Source organism: Equus asinus, chromosome 26, assembly GCF_041296235.1.
Source record: "Equus asinus isolate D_3611 breed Donkey chromosome 26, EquAss-T2T_v2, whole genome shotgun sequence".
Lineage (NCBI taxonomy): Eukaryota > Metazoa > Chordata > Mammalia > Perissodactyla > Equidae > Equus > Equus asinus.
The window spans coordinates 35,835,026-35,852,029 of NC_091815.1; the positions used below are offsets into that span (position 1 = coordinate 35,835,026).

Consider the following 17,004-nt stretch of genomic DNA (forward strand, 5'->3'; position numbering starts at 1 on the left):
AGTCAGGTGGCTCTAGGAATATAAAAACTTTTGTACAGGAAAATGTACCAAGCCAAATGTACCAAAACCATAATCAGTGTATTAAGGGTCATGGATAGTAAATTTTTCAATACAGATGGCATATAAAAATCAAGATCTATATTCTTACAAGAAGTAAAAAAAAATAACAATCTTGTAGAACATGGGCAAAGAGCATGAACAGAGAATTCAGACAGAGGCAAATTCAAAAGGCTAAACATCAAACAAATGCTCAAATTAACCGGGAGTTTGAAAAGTGCATAGTTGAGTAAAAACAAAGTGTCACTTTACACATATAATCTGGCAAAACTATAAGGAATTTGAGCACCCTTAGCTGGCATGGATGTGAGGGAAAAGGTGTCCTTACGTGTAGAAGGAATCAGGCACTATCCATTAGCATCACATCTGCACATCCACTTACTCTCAACAATCCCACTCCTGGGAATCTATCCCGCTGAAATAACAGCAGGAGGACGTAAGGATAAATGTACAAGGATGTTTATTGCAGCATTACTCCTGGTGGCAAAAACAAAACAAAACAAAAATCACAAAACTAGAAACAGCGAGTGATCATCAGTTGGATAAATGGCTGCGCAAATTTTGGCATGCCAACACCACCGAAGACAAGGCATACAAAAAAATCCCAACAAACTGAATGAAGAAGATGTGTACGAATTCCTTTATCTTCCATTCAGCCAGATATCAAAGAGACTTGCAAAAATGTGAAACAATGTCTCTTCACATTGATTTTTGAAAACGGAGGTATTTTTCATTAAAATATATTGTTTTAACGTGTATAGACTTATCATTGTTATTTTAAGTGAATTAATATATATTCTGACAACAATTCCTCATTGGATGAGGATTCTAAAGAAACTACGAATTCAATTAGAAAAAAAAAAATCGGACAACCCAATAGAAAAATTGGCTAATGACCTGAGCAGACTTCACAAAGTCTGAATGACCACTAATGATATAAAAAGCCTCTCAATAATTTTATTATTTAAAAATATATAGTAATATTTAGTAGTATCATACCAATGTTAATTTCCTGAGTTTTTAAGTTTTTAATTTCATTCTGATAACATTTAACATGGGAACTACCTTCTTAACAAATGTTTAAGTGCACAATGCAGTATTGTTGACTGCAGATACAGTGTCATACAGCAGATCTCCAGCACTTAATTATCACGTTTAACCGAATGTTATGTCAGTTGATTAGTGACTCCCCATGGTTCCTTGCCTCTGGCCCCTGGCAACCATAATTCTACGAATTTGCCTATTTTAGATATAAGGGGAATCATTCTGTGGCTAGCCTATCTCAGCATGATGTCCTCAAGGATCGTGCATGTTGTCACATATTGCAGAATTTCTTTTTTTTAAGGCTTCATGAATGGTATTCCATTGCATGTATATGCCACATTTGATTTATCCATTCATCTGCCCATGGACATTTAGGTAGTTCCCACATCTTGGCTGTTGTTAATAATGCTGCAGTAAACATGGGACTACTACCATCTCTATGAGATCCTGATCTCAATTCTTTTGAATAAATATCCAGAGGTGAGAATGCTGGATCCTAAGGTATTTCTATTTTATCTTTTGAGGAACCTCTATACTGTTTTCCATAGCGTCTGCATCATTTTGCATTCCCACCAACAGTGTGCAAGGGTTCTAATTTCTCCACATCCTTACCAACACTTATCTTTTTTTTTTATAACAGTCATCCTGACAGGTGCAAGGTAATACCTTATTATGGGTTTGATTTGAATTTCCCTGATGATGAGCTATGTTGAGCATTTTTTCATATACCTGTTGGTCATTTCTATTTCTTCTTTGGGGAAATGTCTATTCAAGTCCTTAGCCCATTTTTAAATCGAGTTATTAGATTTTTTACTCTTGAATTATGAGTTCCTTATATATTTTGGAGATTAACTCCTTATCAGATATGTGGCTTGCAAATATTTTCTCCCATTCTGTAGGTTGCCTTTTCACTCTGTTGATTGTTTCCTTTGCTGAGTGGAAGCTTTTTAGTTTGATGTTGTCCCACTTGTTTATTTTTGCTTTTGTTGCCTGTGCTTTTGGTGTCATATCCCTGAAATCATTGCCAAGACCAATGTCATGAAGCTTCCCCCCTATATTTTCTTCTAGGAGCTTTACAGTTTCAGGTCTTACACTGAAGTCTTTAACCCATTTTGAGTTAATTTCTGTGAGTGGCAGGATAAGGGTCCAATTTCATTCTTGTGCATGTGGATATCCAGTGTTCCCAACACTATTTGTTGAAGAGACTGTCCTTCCCCCATCGTGTATTCTTGGCATCAATTACATAAGATGTTAACACTTGGGAAAGTTGAGAGAAGCGTGTGCAGGAACTCTTGGTACCGTTTTTGCAACTTTTCAAAACAATAAAATTAGTTCAACATAAAGAGTTAAAATTGTACACTAGTGTAATTTTAACATTTCAGTGTGGAAACAATGATTTCACAGCACTTTTAGCTATTTTTTTCTCTGTTCACCAAAATGCACAGTCCTGATAACTAAGCAGATGCTTACTTTGCCAGCAAAGGATCCTAGAGATAGTGATGTTGCCATCAAGTCATTAAGCTTTCCTTCCTCACTAATAGAAACTGACTAAAGGTAAAGATTACTTCCTCTTTAGAGTTGGTCAAAAGTGATGATGTAATTTCATTAAAGCTGTACCACCAACTGAATCTTTGCTGCTTTCTCAATAGTTTCAGAAGCAGATGTAAGATCGTTACCCTCAGTTATATTTTTTTGTGAAGTATAACATACACAAAGACACATAAAGCAAACGTATTACACACATGAATAATTTTAAAGCAAACACTCTTGGTGTCATAAAGGTCAAGAAATGAAATCTATACAATATTTCAGAATCTCCTCCATGTAATGTCCCCCATGATAACTCCTCCATCCCTCCAGAAGTAAATAGCATTCTAACTCCTTGATCATCTTGTCCTCACTCTTTTTTTTTTAGTGCTATCACTTATGTAGCTTTCTTTTGCCTGTTTTTAAGATTAGATATTTATGTACATGGAACAAGACTTTATGTATTCTTTGTATCTTCTTATTTTCTCCAACATTGTGTTTGCGAGAGTTGTCCATGCTGTTGCATAGCAATAGTTCATTTCTTTTCATTGCTCCAGTATTCCATTGTGTGGATATACCACTTTTTATTTATCCACATGACTCTAAGTGGACATTAGGATTGCTTCCAGATTGGGGCCATGACAAATGATGCCTCTATGAACATTCTTGCACACACATCTAGTGTAACTATGCACAGGTATCTCTCTAGGGCAGCGGTTCTCAAACTTTTGGGTCTGAGGACCCCTTTACACTATTTGAGAAAATTATTGAGTGCCCCAAAGAGCTTTTGCTTGGGCAGATTATAACTATCAATATTTGCTTTATTAGAAATTAAAACTCAGAAAATGTCAAAATATTTGAGTATTAATTCATTTAAAACAATATTTAAAAATTACCTGTTAACACAAAGAATATATTTAATGAAAAATAGCTGTGTTTTTGAAAACAAAAATCAATGAAAAGAGTGGCATTGTTTTACAGTTTTGCAAATATTTTTAATGCCCAGCTTAATGGAACAGATTGTGGAACTTCTCAGCCTCCATAATTGCATGAGCCAATTCCCTATCATAAACCTCTTCCTACGTATCTCTATGTATCTGTCGGTTGTCATACTGTGGTGGCTGCATGTTGCTGTGATGCTGAGAGCTATGCCACCAGTATGTCAAATACCAGCAGGGTCACCCACGGTGAACAGGTTTCAGTGGAGCTTCCAGACTAAGACGGACTAGGAAGAAGGGCCTGACCACGCACTTTGGAAAAAAGTGGCCATGAAAACCCTTTGAACAGCAGCGGAGCATTGTCTAATGTTGCACCAGAAGGTGAGAAAGGATGGCACGACAAGACCTCATGGGGTTCCACTCTGCTGTACAGTGTCCCTACGAGTCGGAATCGACTAGACGGCACCAACGAAAACAGCATATCTACATCCTATTAGTTCTGTTTCTCCAGAGAACCCTGACTAATACTCCGATCCTCCAAGCCTACAGCTCTCACTGGCTTCAGGCAGCATCCTTCCCTCTCTTGCCCCATCAGGTCTGGAGTCAGTAATGGCTTTCCCACTGCTGCTTGTATGTGGATCCTTTACCACCCTTTACTGGACGTCTTAATGCTGCTACACCTCTGTGACTAGTGCCTTCATTAATTTATGGTTAACTAGGCCCCTGACAGTGCCATCAGTTTCCTGGCATCTATACACTTACCATCTTCTTGCTTTATGTATCTCAGTCCTTCTGCCTGGGATCATTTTCCTTCTGCGATTGAAGTACCTTCCTCCAGAGAGGGTCTAAGTTTGCTCTTCCATTTGCCATGGCCCCAGGCTGGTACCATCTTTATTTCAGTTCTCCTTATTCCAGGAGCCTGTTGAAAACTAGAGGTCATTTTCAAAATCAGAATAAGCAAGTGCTGATTGCTGAAAAGCAGCCTGGAATGCTCTGCTTATTTCTCTGTGTTCTAAACTTCAGCTAGGAAATTCCTCACTAGACTGTCATATCCTTCATGATTTTTTAAAGAACGTTTTTAGTATTTTAACCAGCATTTTGAGTTGTTTTCAACAGGAGGGCTGATGTAAATAACCTAACCTGCCATTATCAAAAATAAGAAAGTCCTGCCCTCTCTTATGGTTTTCTTTTCTAAGATTTTTGCATGCACTCATTGTTCTACATAATCACTCAGGAAGAATCTGTCCATAAATTTTGAATGAGAAATACGACAGTGGAGCAAGGCCATTGACTTTCAAGATGTCAATATCATAGTAGTTACCTATTGCTACATAACAAATTACCCCCAAAACTAAGCAGCTTAAAACAACACACTTTTATTATTTCCTAGTTTCTGTGGGTCAGGAATTCGAGTACAGCTTTTCTTGTCTTCTGTTTCACAGTTTCTCACTAGGCTGTAATCAAGGTGTTGGTCCAAGACCTGCAGTCTCATCCGAATGCCCTACTGGGGAATGATCCACTTCCAAGCTCATTCATTGGTTTTGTGCAACATTCAGTTCCTCACAGGAGTTTGGAATGAATGCTTTGGTTCCTTGCTAGCTGTTGGCCAGAGGATTCCCTCAGTTTCTTGCTACATGGGCCTTTCCAAAATGGCACCTCAAATACAGCCACTTACTTCATTAATCAGTGAAAGTCGAGAAGGCGATGGGGAGAATTTGCTAGCAAGACAGAAGTCCCAGTCCTTTAGTAACCTAATCGTGGAAATGAAACGACATCTCATCACTTTCGCCATATTCTGTTGGTTATAAGCAAGTCACTAGGTCCAGCCCACACTCAAGGGGAGTTGGATTACCCACAAGGGCATGACTATCAGGAAGAGGAGATCATTGGGAGCCATTTTAGAAGCCTGCCTACACCACAAAAATGCTGTCTGAATTTCCAAATTTAGCTCAGCTTTCAAAAGCTGCACACTAATTTCAGCACCTTGGTAGGAGTGGAATGATAACAAAGTTTTTCTTTGCTTTTTTAAGATTGGCCCTGAGCTAACATTGGTTGCCAATCTTCCTCTTTTTTTTTTTTTCCCCAAAGACCCAGTACATGGTTGTATATCCTAGTTGCAGGTCATTCCAGTTCTTCTATGTATGGTGCTGCCACAGCATGTTGTCATGAGCGGTATATAGGTCTGCACCCAGGATCCGAACTGGTGAACCCCGGGCCACCAAAGCAGAGCAGACAAACTTAACCACTTGGCCACAGGGCCAGGCATTGATAGCAAAGTTTTTATAACATGTATCACATATGAAATGCTGTTGCCTTCAGAGCACATTGGCTTGGCTTCTTTTTCAGTAGGTTCATCACATAAATCACTTCCTCTGCAAGCAACTCTCCGTTGTCGGTAATGCCTGATCTGTTAGCACTGCCATCTGCAGAGTACACCATAAAATCTCTTTTTGTTCAATAGCCCTTTGAACATGGAAGAACTTCATTGCCATTTTGTTTGAATACCTTGGATGAACACAATTCCAGGATTTCTCCCATATCATGAGTTTGATTTTGGCTGAAGAAGAATGATGAAAGTGGAGCCCACCATCTTTCTGCTTATGGCCAGGAATTCTCTCACCCGATACTGAGCTCTCATTGTTTTTGGACACAGAACTAAAGAGTGTGAACAAATCACAATACGCTTGTAATTTTGAATTCGTTCATAGCCTTCGCCATTTTTGTCCCATTATCAATGACGACTACTGATTTTCCATTCTACATACATTGCATAAACTATACTCACTATGTTGTAAACTATGCGTGAGGCCCAGGAACATCTCAGCAACTAAACAGAAATACAGTTAAATTCATTACCAATCAGATAGAAAGACATTTGAGTGTTTCTTCACTCAAAGTTTGAGGTATAAGATACAGAAGCAGTATATACAATAATTCTGTGCACAGGTTAATATAATGCAGAATAATTTTTCAAAACATGTTTTCTAGAAAGAGCTTTTAGGAATAATGGCTTGGACAAATTTTTAAAATCATTCTTCTTCCACTTCTGAAAATGGTTGACAGTAAGCAGTTTGGCAGCTTTGACTTAAAGTTTTGGCTTCAACAGACTCAAAACTAAAACGAATTTATCTTTTTAAAGTATTCTTATAAAATAGTATGTTGTTTTGAAGTTCGATTAGTGAAAACGAAATGTGTTTAGGGGACCTCATTTATAACACTTTCCTTTTTTTTGGTGCTCTTTGCATTCATTATTATGTCTGGATCAAAGACGATTTCTCATAGAAGTTGTTATACACGATTTTAGAGAAATTTATTTCCACTTCAAGAAATTTAAGCCAGCAAAGTTGTCAATCTTCTTAAACTCATCTTCACAAATGTGAAATATGTTCAAGTAATACTTTTTCTTAAAGGATGCCTGGCCTAAATGAAATTAAATAACTAAAACCTCAAATACAGCTATTAAAGACTACTTTCTTTAATAATATGAATGTTAGAATACCCCATAATTCTACAAAGAAGGCCGCCTGCCATTAAAATGATCTCTAAATTTCCGTCTAGTGTAATCTTTGCTTTTTGCCTCTTGTTATTATTTACATTTTTACAGGCATTTGTCAGTTCCAAGAGAAGGAAATTTTCTTCCTAATGATATCTAAAATGGCTTTCCTTTGATATTTATACCAACACTCATTCTATTTCCTGATTTGTATAATTACATGGACATTCTCAAAATTTGCTTTGGGGCATAAAAGGCAGGGTGTAGTGGACAGACTTCCCCTCTCAGGACTGAAGTGCTCATTCACTCCTTCAGCTACTGGGAGTGTTGAAGGCTTAAGTTGAGTGCTCCCTCCCAGAGCTGCCTTCAGAGGAAAGAAGCCACCTGGCCCATGGTCATAGCCCCTTCCTGGGGGCAGCCCACATCCAAGGAGTGGTCAACGTGTAACATAAAGGCCCAGTTCCCTGGCCCCCAATTGCAGACACATCTTCAGGGCCCTCAAGCTCCAGAGCTCCCTGTGGGATTGGCTGAGGCCTTTGTTATGACTGCACAATAGTTCAGCATCTCCCACTGCCTAATCCTGCTTTCTTCACTCCCTTCCAGGTATTAAACCTGAAAGTACTCTCCAACTAATTTCCTGAACTCTAATTTCTGTTTCATAATCCTTTTCCTGAAAAACCCCACCTGCAACCCACAGGCTTTCACAATCCTCATTAATTATTTCAGCCTCTTACTCCAGTAATTATATAATTATACACACACACACACACACGCCTATACTTCAACTGACAAAGTTTTAACCTTGAACACACACACAAGATTTTCACTCGGATATTTAAATTTGAAAGTGACTGTTGAGATCTCAACATTAGATAGGCAGAACCTGACTTGTTCGATATTACTAATGTTACTGCCCTGGCTGGAAGCCATGGTAACCCAATTGATCACATATTTCATGGAGCCCACACAAGTTCAAGGATGCCAGAAATGACCTCCAAGCTGGCATTCAAGGTTTCAGCGTTCAAAAGACCGAGGTCAGGCTGAAGTCAAATAGAAAAATTTGAGCAAATATTGACGCTGAAGCTGAATTTTGTTTTTCTTTGTGAGGAAGATTGGCCCTGAGCTAACACCTGTGCCAGTCTTCCTCTATTTTATGTGAGATGCCGTCACAGTGTGGCTTGACAAGTAGTGCTAGGTCCACGCCCAGGATCTGAACCTATGAACCCTGGGCTGCAGAAGAGGAGTGCACGAACTTAGCCACTGTGCCACGGGGGCAGCCCCTGAAGCTGAATTTTAATGCAAATTAAATATGTGTAAACTCATGTGTGTGTATGTGTGAAGTAAAGAATGGAAAGACACATAGGTTAACATAGATCCTGTATTGCTTTCCTAGGACTTCCATAACAAATTATCATAAACTGGGTGGCTTGAAACAACAGAAATCGATTCTCTCCCAGTTGTGGAGGCCAGAAGTCAGAAATGAAGGTATCAGCTCCTTCTGAAGGCTCCTTCCTCCCCTCTTCCAGCTTCTGATGGTCCAGCAGTCCTCGGCTTGGAGACGCATCACTCCAGTCTCTGCCTCCGTTGTCACATGGCCTTCCTCCCTGTGGGTCTCCTCTGTATCTTCAAATCTCTCTCTCCTTTTAGGGATACCAGTCATCGGAATTAAGGCCCACCCTAACCCAGTATGACCTCATCTTAACTTGATTATATCTGTGAAGACCCCCAAATAAGGTCATATTCACAGGCACTGGAGATTAAGCCTTCAACCTACCTTTTTGGGAAGACACAACTAAACCCACAACAGACACGTGATTTAGGGTGGAGAGGCCCCTGGGGAATGGACAAAAAGGGAGAAGTCCAGAAAAGGCAAGCAAAGAAAAAAGAAAGGTGGGGGAGGGGAGAGGATGAGTGTCATAAGAATATCTCCATGAGTATAAATTGTCCCATTTATGTAAAATTCTGTGCCTGTGCATGAAGAGACTAGAAGAAAGACCTAGCTCTATATTTCTCTGTAGGAATAATAACAACAGATAATTCTTCTCTGTGGCTTACCATGTGCCAGACACTATTTTAAGCACTTTACATATGTTAACTCCTTTAGTCCTCTGGTCTCAACCCTGCAATGTAGGTACTATTATTATCATACCCATTTCAGTGATGACAAAACTGAGGCATAAAGAGACACAGCTAGTGGAATAGCTGAGCCAGGATTCAAACCTGGGCAATCTGGCTTCAGAGTCTGTGCTCTTCATTGCCTTGCTGCATACAATACAATTCTGTTCCTGGAAATCAAAAACACTATATGTGCATACAAATGTTTGTATATTTTAGAAAACATAAAATAAAGTGTCAGGATAAGAAAATAAAATCTTGAATTCTAATCAGGTCTGATGGGGAGGGGGGTCACAAATGAATGTTCTGATTGGCCCATATTGGGTCTCACACCCAGCCCATGTGTTTTAGGGGAGGGAAGAGGGGCACTATGCTAGAAAATTCTTGTTAGAGTCACATGGAGTGGGTTTCTCACAGGAAAGAGGCTCTCTTACGAGAGGAAGGGGAAGTGCATGGCAGCTGATGGGCTTGCAAAACCTATAGCCACTCCGGCTCCAATCTCCTTGAACCTCGGAACCACCTCCCCTACTTTTTGCTGAGACGTGAAGAGCAGAGCAGCTGAACACCCTTCACTATTCAGAGGACCAGAAGGCATGATCCTAAAGGGAAGAGACGGGCTATAGAGAAACCCTCCCCCTCAAATCACACCTATTTTTCCAACTCTCCTTGTCCAGGAAAGGGTTAATAGTGGGAATGAGATTTGTCATCTTCTCCCCACCCACCACCACCACCACACACACACAGAAAAGATGCCCCCATCCTCAATTCTTACAAGTCCACCAGGGGCAAGTTACCACTTGGGATTATTCAATGGCGCAATCGGAGCATCTGTTGCCTTTGGATCATCTGGTATTGCGGATGCTCTGCCCACCTGAGGATTATCGCACCTGTGGGGATTAAGCGGTGCTGTAGGATTATCTTGAGTTTAGGGTTTAACCCCCACCTGGAAGGATTCTCTGGTGGTGCTGTAGGATTATCTCGGGTTTCAGGCTGATCCCTCACGTGGAAGATTCTCTGCTTTGATGTTCTTCATGAGCTGGTGCCTCCTTGTCTACAGCATTGACAGGTGACTCAGACCTACCCAAGGGCAGGCGGAAGTGTCTTCCTGGTTAACAGTCCTAGGAACCTGGGGACGGCCTGGTAAAGGGCAGAATGCTTCTGTTTTCCATTGGCATGTTGTTCCAGGGTATAAGAATGGTGGAACTTGTGTCTCAGGCATGGATAGAAATGGTGGTCCCTGTATCTTAGGGGTATGGGAATTGCAAGCAGTACTTGTGTGCCAATGTCTGATGGGAATGGTGGCCCTTGTGTCTCCAGGGCTGACAGGAATGGCGGATCCTGAGTCTCAGGGGCTGATGGGAATAGCGGATCTTGAGCCACGGGGGCTGCTGGGAATGGTGGATCCAGAGTCTCAGGGATTTGTGGGAACTGCAGTAGCTGAGTCTTAGGTGCCGAGGGATTTGTGAACCCTGGATACCAGAGAATGATGGAAACAGTGGCCCCAGTGACTCACTAACCAATAGGAATGTAACCCTTATGTTTCAGGAACTAACGGGAATTATGTTCTCTTATCCCAGAGGCTTCAGCAAGTCCCAGCCTAACCCACAACCCATTTGTTATTCATCTATCCCTCCGTTCATTCATTTAGCAAACATTTTCCTGAGCCTCTGCTTTGAGCCACACCCTAAGCTGAGCGATACTGAGGACAGAGATGACTCAGCCAGACAGCGTGCCCTCATAGAATTCCCAGACAGACCGACACCCAGAATCACAACACAGCGGCATCAAGCCCAGGACAGAGACAGCAGAATGGTGTGGTTACGGTCCTGACCTCACTATGGGGCATCTGGGGTGAACGCAGGGTGATTCTAGATACCAAGTCAAGGTGCAGATTTGTGTGCATGGCAAGTCTCCCATATGCCCAATGTCAATTTCAAGTAGTTCCACATTTTCATGGAGGCAGCCCACCTCCAAAGAAAGGGCATGGAACATGGAGCCACAGAGGCCTGAGTTCGAATCCTGGCTCTGCTACTCGCTTTGTAAGCTTGGGCAACTCACTATGCAGAACCTCAGTTGCCCCATCCTTAGATGGAGATAATAACAGCTCCTAAAAATAAGATTGTTGTGATGATTGAATGATATAATGTATAACCAATACCCAACCTAGGGCCTGTCCCCAAGTAGACATTCAATAAACGGTATGTGTATTGATTATTATTATTCCTATCATTAGTAAATACTAATAAATTTTAAAAGACCTAGAAGTAAGTATTTGTCAAAACCTGGGTCCAGAGGCTTAAGAGCATTGGAAGAAATCAGTAAAAAACAAAAATCCTCAGTAATCTGCATATGCATAAGCATTAGTTTCTTTATGTAAAAAAAAACTCCCAATTGATTGAATAAGTATGGATAAATAAATGTATACAATGAAATACTATGCAGCCACTAAAATGAATGTGGTAGTTCTATAAGCATGGATATAGGGGAATCTTCAGGATATAGTGTTAAAAAAGCAAAGTGTAGAATAATGTGATCCCATTTGGGGACAGAAATAGAAGGAGAATGGTATAACACATGTGCATAGGTATAGAATTCTACTGGAAAGACACACAAGAAATTGGTAAGCATAAGACGTCCCCAGAAAGAACTGGGTGGCCAGGGGACAGGGTGGGAGGGAAATGCATTTGTCATTGTTAGAGCCCCAGAACCTATACCCACCATTGCCTGAGTGTCTTCTCGAAATGCCCCCAGGCCCCTAATGTCCACTAAGTTCCAAGCTGTACACAGCATCTTCCTTCTTCCTCCCGGTTCCCCACTGGGAACAACTCTTGTCCCCTCATTTCCTGGGCCAGACGGACTCCCGGTTGTTGTATCTTTTTCACTTCTTCCCTCCCTGTCACCCCCCAGTGAGGAGGCTGTCAGTCCCCAGTCCCTCCTGCCTCCTCACATTCTCTGCCCCATCCTCTCCTCTCTGCCTGCAGGGTCCCAGCCCCAGCTCACGCATCCTCCTCCCCACTCTCCCAGCCTCCACCACTCTTTCGTCCTTTATCCGTCCCCCACAGGGCCCCAGAGAGGGCCTTCTGACTCCCAGATCAGACCCTGCCCCTCCCCCTTGCTCACAACCCTCTGTGGCTCCCCATCACCCGCAGGAGAAAGTCCCCAGTCTGGCCTTCACAGCGCTTGCGAACCTGGCCCCGCCCACCACCTCAGCCTCATCTTCTATGCTCCTTGGCTCCTGTCCTCCAAGGCTCCCGTCAGACTTGACTGCTGCGCTGTTCTCCCGGAATCGCCCCTGGTTTCCTGCCTTTGGGCCTCTGCTTAAGCCGTGCCCTCTGCCTGGACCGCCCTTACTGCTGCCTGCCTCTCTCTCGACAATTCAGATTTAACTTCTCCCAGTTCTTGGAGGTCAGGCCACAACCACTGCCTTCTCTGGAGGTCCTTTCAGATGTCTCCAGCTAAAAGGATTCCTTCTGCCCCTGGGATCGAACAGCCGCTGGTCTCCCCTCTGTCGTACCCCGATCACCCTGGATTGAAACTGTCTGCGCTGCGTCTGTCTCCTCCATCAGACCGTGAGCTCCGCGTCTGCAAGGGCAGATATGGGTCTGATTCACCTCTGAGGCCCCAATGGGTGGTTGGGTGGGTGGAGAGACCCAAGCGGAGGGAGGGGAAGGAGGCTGGGAGAGAGAGAGGAGAGGAGCAGACCCCGATGGGGCGGAGGTGTAAGGAGGAAGAGGAGAGAGGAGAGAATGCACAGGGCAAGGAGGCAGGCAGAGAGAAGGACAGGGAGCAGAGGTGGAGGAACGAGGGAAAGCGGAGCGAAGAGAGAGAAACGGGCCCCGGCCGAGGGAGGAGGAGGGAGGGAGAAGTGGGAGCGCCGCCGGCCCCGCCGCCTCCCGGCTCCTTTTGTCCCTTCCCTCCTCCCTGCGTCACGCTCCCCGGCCCGGCCGCCCCTCCCCGCGCCCTCCCCCGCCCCGCTCCTCCTCCCCGGGGCTGGATGGAATTTTTTCCCCTGGACCGAGGCCAGCTCCGGGGCAGGGGGGAAGCCAGGCCGGACTGGGCCGGGCGATGGGGAGGGGCCGGGGAGGGGGCCCCCTGGGGAGGGGGCTGGTCCGGCGGGGTCCCGGGCGGGGGAGCCGGCCTGCGGAGCCGGGGAGGAGGCGCAGGCCGGAGGGAGCCTGGGCGGAGGGAAGGAGGATGGTGGGGACGCGAGGAGGAAGGGGAGAGGCCGTGGGGCGGCGGAGGCGGGGAGAGGATGGAGAGGAGCCGGCGGTGGTGGGGCCAGCTCAGCCGGCCTGGGGGCTGACCGAGGAGACCCTTCCCTCCGACGCGGGAGCCGCGGAGCCGTGAGTCTGGGGGAAGGGAGGGGGATGGGGCCCGGGGCCCGGACTCCAGGGTCCCTGAGGGAGGAGGCAGCCGGGGGCCTGGATTTCTGGGTTCTGGGAGGAGGAGGGGGCTGGGAACCCAGACTCCTGAATCCTTGGAGGAGGGACCTGGGGGCCTGGATTCCGGGGTCCAGAAGGAAGAGAGGGCAGGGAACACCTACTGGATTACATTGCGCGGAGAGAGATGGGGTTGTGGGAGCTGGGTACGGAGCTGGAGGAGCCTGGGGGCAAGATGCCCGCCCGAGCCCTCGGGGGAGGCGAAGGGAGAGACTCTGGCTTTGGAGGTGCCCCTGGCAGCGGAAGGGTTAACGTCTGGCTGGAGGGGAGGGGGAGGGGCAGGGAAGGGGCTGCGGGGCTTTGAAGGGTCAAGGGTGAGCCGTGCAAGTGGGAGGGGGCCGCGGAGGAGGGGGGAGGTTGTCTGGGCTGCCAGACAGGCCAGGGTCAGCGGCGGGGGCAGGGGATGTCTGGCGGAGGAGAGGCCCAGCATCCATGCTCCCTTGGGGACCCGGGATTCCAGGCCCCAGCCCCCTCCTCCCTTAGATCTGGGAGTCGGCAACGCTCCCCCCTCCCTCAGAATTCCAGAATCCAAATCCCTAGCCCCCTCTACCCCAGGACCCAGGAGTCTGGGTCTCCACCCTCTTCCCACAGACCTGGGAGTCCACACTCCAGCCCCCACTCTCCACGAAACCCCCGAGTTCGGGCCCCCAGCCTCTTCCTCCCCCGAACCCAGGAGTCCCCACCTCCCCCTTAGCCCCAGCTGGAGTCCAGCCCTCCGGGGGTTAAGGGGGCGGGGCCAGCTGGTTGCCATGGTGCCAGACTGTTTGGGTCTGCTCTCTGACCCTTGGGGGCTCCCCAGGGTCTGCAGAGAGGGGGAGGGGGACCCAGACCTGGGGGAAGTCCAGCGCCAACCCCTTCCCCAAATCGGGCCTCTGGGCCCAGGAGTTCGCATCTCCACCAACGCCTTGTCCAGTGACCTTGAACAAGTCCTGACCCTTCTCTCTGGGCCTCAGTTTCCCCAAGGAGAAATTTGTTGGGGGAGTGGGGAGATGCTCAGGTCCTGCAAATCTTGAAGATTCTCAGCTTCCCCTCTCCTCTCACCCCCACCTCAGGCCCCAGGCAGCCCCGGGGCATGCTGGGAACCCAGGCCTGGGCTCTGGGCCAGGTTGTGTGGGGGGGGCGGGGGCAGCCTCCTCCCTTCCCCTTCCTCCCCACCTTGGCCTGACTCTCGCCCCCGCCTGAGGGTCTGGGAGGTTGGGAAGGAGGGAAGGGGGATGAGAGCTGGGACCGGAGACCCGTCTCTGGCCCCCGCCTCCCCCTTTCCTCCTCCGCCCCTTCCCGCCTCTCCTCCCCCTCCTCAGCAGGTCGCTACCCCAGCCCTGGGCCCCTTCTCCAACCACCCCCACCCCACCCCCAGCTCCAGACCTGGCTCCGAGCTGCGAGGGGGAGGGAGAGAAGGAAGGAGAAAGACAGAAAGAGAGAGAGAGAAGGAACAGGGAGGGAGACGGAAAGAGAGAAGCGATGGAGGGGGAGGGAAGGGAGGAGAGAGACCCAGGAGGGAGGGAAGGAGAAAGAGAGAGAAAAGGAGAGAGCCAGAGGGAGAGAAGGAGACGAGAGAGATGAGAGATGGAGAGAAGGGGGAGGGGAGGAGGGAGAGGGAGCAAGAGAGAGAAATTGAGGGAGAGAGAGACCGAGAGAATGAGAGGGACAAAGACGGAGGGAAAGAGGAGAAGAAGGGGAGGATGAAAGACAGAAGGGAAAGAAAAAGAATGAGAGAAGAGAAGGAGAGAGAGGGAGGGAGGAAAATAAGAGCCGAGAGCGGAGAGACAGACTGAGGAAGGCACTGTGAGAGATAAGGGGAAGACAGACAGACAGAGGGGGAGAATGAGCCATGCACAGCGACGGAGAGACCACAGATGCAGGAGGAGAAGGAGACCAGGTAAGACAGAAGCCGAGACAGAGACCAAGCGGCAGCAGAAAGAGACTGCAGGACGGTCAGAGAGAGAGAGCACCAGAACGATGGAGATGGAGCGTGAGACAGTGAGAGCAAGAAAGACAGAGAATGGACAGAGGGACAGCGATTGCACAGAGGGAGGGACCCCCAAGGGCACAGACTCTTGGCCCAGGGTGGAGAGAGTGGGTGCAGGCCCGGCCCCTCCCACTTACCGGCCAGCTTTGGCCAAATCCCTTCCCCTCTTGGGGCTCAGCCTTCTCCCCTGCAAAATGGGGGAACTGATAGCACCTTGTACTCCTGCCTGCGAGATAGCAGAGGCCTGGGGTGGTGTTAGCGCTCAGGGATCATAGCTGTCATCATTGTAAATGATGAGAAGCCGAAAGAAGGGACGGGAGAGGGGGAAAAAATTACCCAGAGAGACTTTGAAGGTTTCATGTTCCCTGGTCCTCCTCTGCTCTGGTCCTGGATTCCTGAATCTGACAGGTAGGTAGGGAGCTGTCTTGCCCAATGGGCCAAACTCCAACACAGGTGAGGTTCCCTCTGACCCAGCATCCAGGAAGCCAGGCTGTGCCTTCCCCAGGGAGGCAGGCCTGGCTGGACTCCCGGGTCTGAGGGAGGCGGGGGCTGGGGCCTGGACTCCAGGGACCTTTGGGGAAAAAGGGTCTGGGGGCCTGAACTCCTGGGTCCCTGCTAAGGAAAGGGCCAAGGGACTGATTCCTGGGCTCCTTGGGGAGGAGGGGGCCGGGGGCCCGGATTCCTGGGGCCTGGCACCCACCCGTAGAACCGACCTTGCGGGGCCTTCGCCGCACACAAGCTCGTGTCTGTGGGTCCGTGTCGGGGGCTCACCATCGCGGCTGGGGCCTCCCCGGCCCTCCCCGCCCTCCCTGGCCCTCCTGGCCCCCGTCTGTCCGTCCATCCGTCTGTCTGTCCACCTGCCGCGCCCCCCGGGCTGAGGTAGGAGGTTGTATAGTTGAGGAGGACACCCACGGAGATCACTATACGGCCTCCTAGCTTTCCCCAGGCTGCGCCCTGCACGGGACGGCCCGGCGGGGACCCCCCGGCGGGGACCCCCAGGCCCTGACCGCTGCTCCACCCCGCCGGGCTCAGGGGGCTGCCGCAGGGACCCTGAGAGGAGGAGCTGGGCTGTCTCTCCTGTCCTCGCCCCTGCATTCCTTCCCTGAAAGAGATTCTCTCTCATCGAGAAACCTCTATTTTGCTTTCTCTGTCTGTCTCTCTCCATGGTGTCTCTGGAGTCTTCTGTGTGTCTCTGCATGGTGGCTTCTTGGACGCTGTCTTCATCTCTTTTACTGTGCTTTCTGGGTCTCTGACCCTCCCGACGTCTCTCTGTGTCTCAGCTTCTGTCTCGGGCCCTCGTGGTGTCTCTGTGCCATCTCCACCTCTGATCCACCCCCCTACCCCACCCCAGGGTCTGTCATGCCACCACACACCACGACTGCCGGCCTCTGGGTCCCTGAGACCCTTTAACCTGTGAGGACG

At 47.6% G+C, this 17,004-nt stretch overlaps 1 protein-coding gene across 17 annotated transcripts; it reads right to left on the reverse strand.

Moving 5' to 3' along the window:
• Positions 1 to 8,420: 8,420 nt before the first annotated feature.
• LOC123281205 (collagen alpha-1(I) chain-like) lies at positions 8,421 to 16,847 on the reverse strand. Of its 17 annotated transcripts, XR_011498624.1 has the most exons (6): positions 15,919 to 16,847; positions 9,969 to 10,061; positions 9,609 to 9,773; positions 9,280 to 9,344; positions 8,834 to 8,892; positions 8,421 to 8,699 (listed from the first exon to the last, which is right to left on the reverse strand). XR_011498624.1 is itself a non-coding variant. In XM_044759771.2 (3 exons), exons 1-2 carry the CDS (start codon positions 16,778 to 16,780, stop codon positions 9,982 to 9,984), a joined length of 942 nt encoding a protein of 313 aa, XP_044615706.2. In that variant the 5' UTR covers positions 16,781 to 16,847; the 3' UTR covers positions 8,421 to 8,699; positions 9,969 to 9,981. The 17 variants fall into 17 exon arrangements, 1 of the variants encoding a protein (XP_044615706.2); XR_006520538.2 differs by lacking the exon at positions 9,609 to 9,773; XR_011498623.1 differs by lacking the exon at positions 8,834 to 8,892.
• Between the last annotated feature and the right edge of the window lie 157 nt (positions 16,848 to 17,004).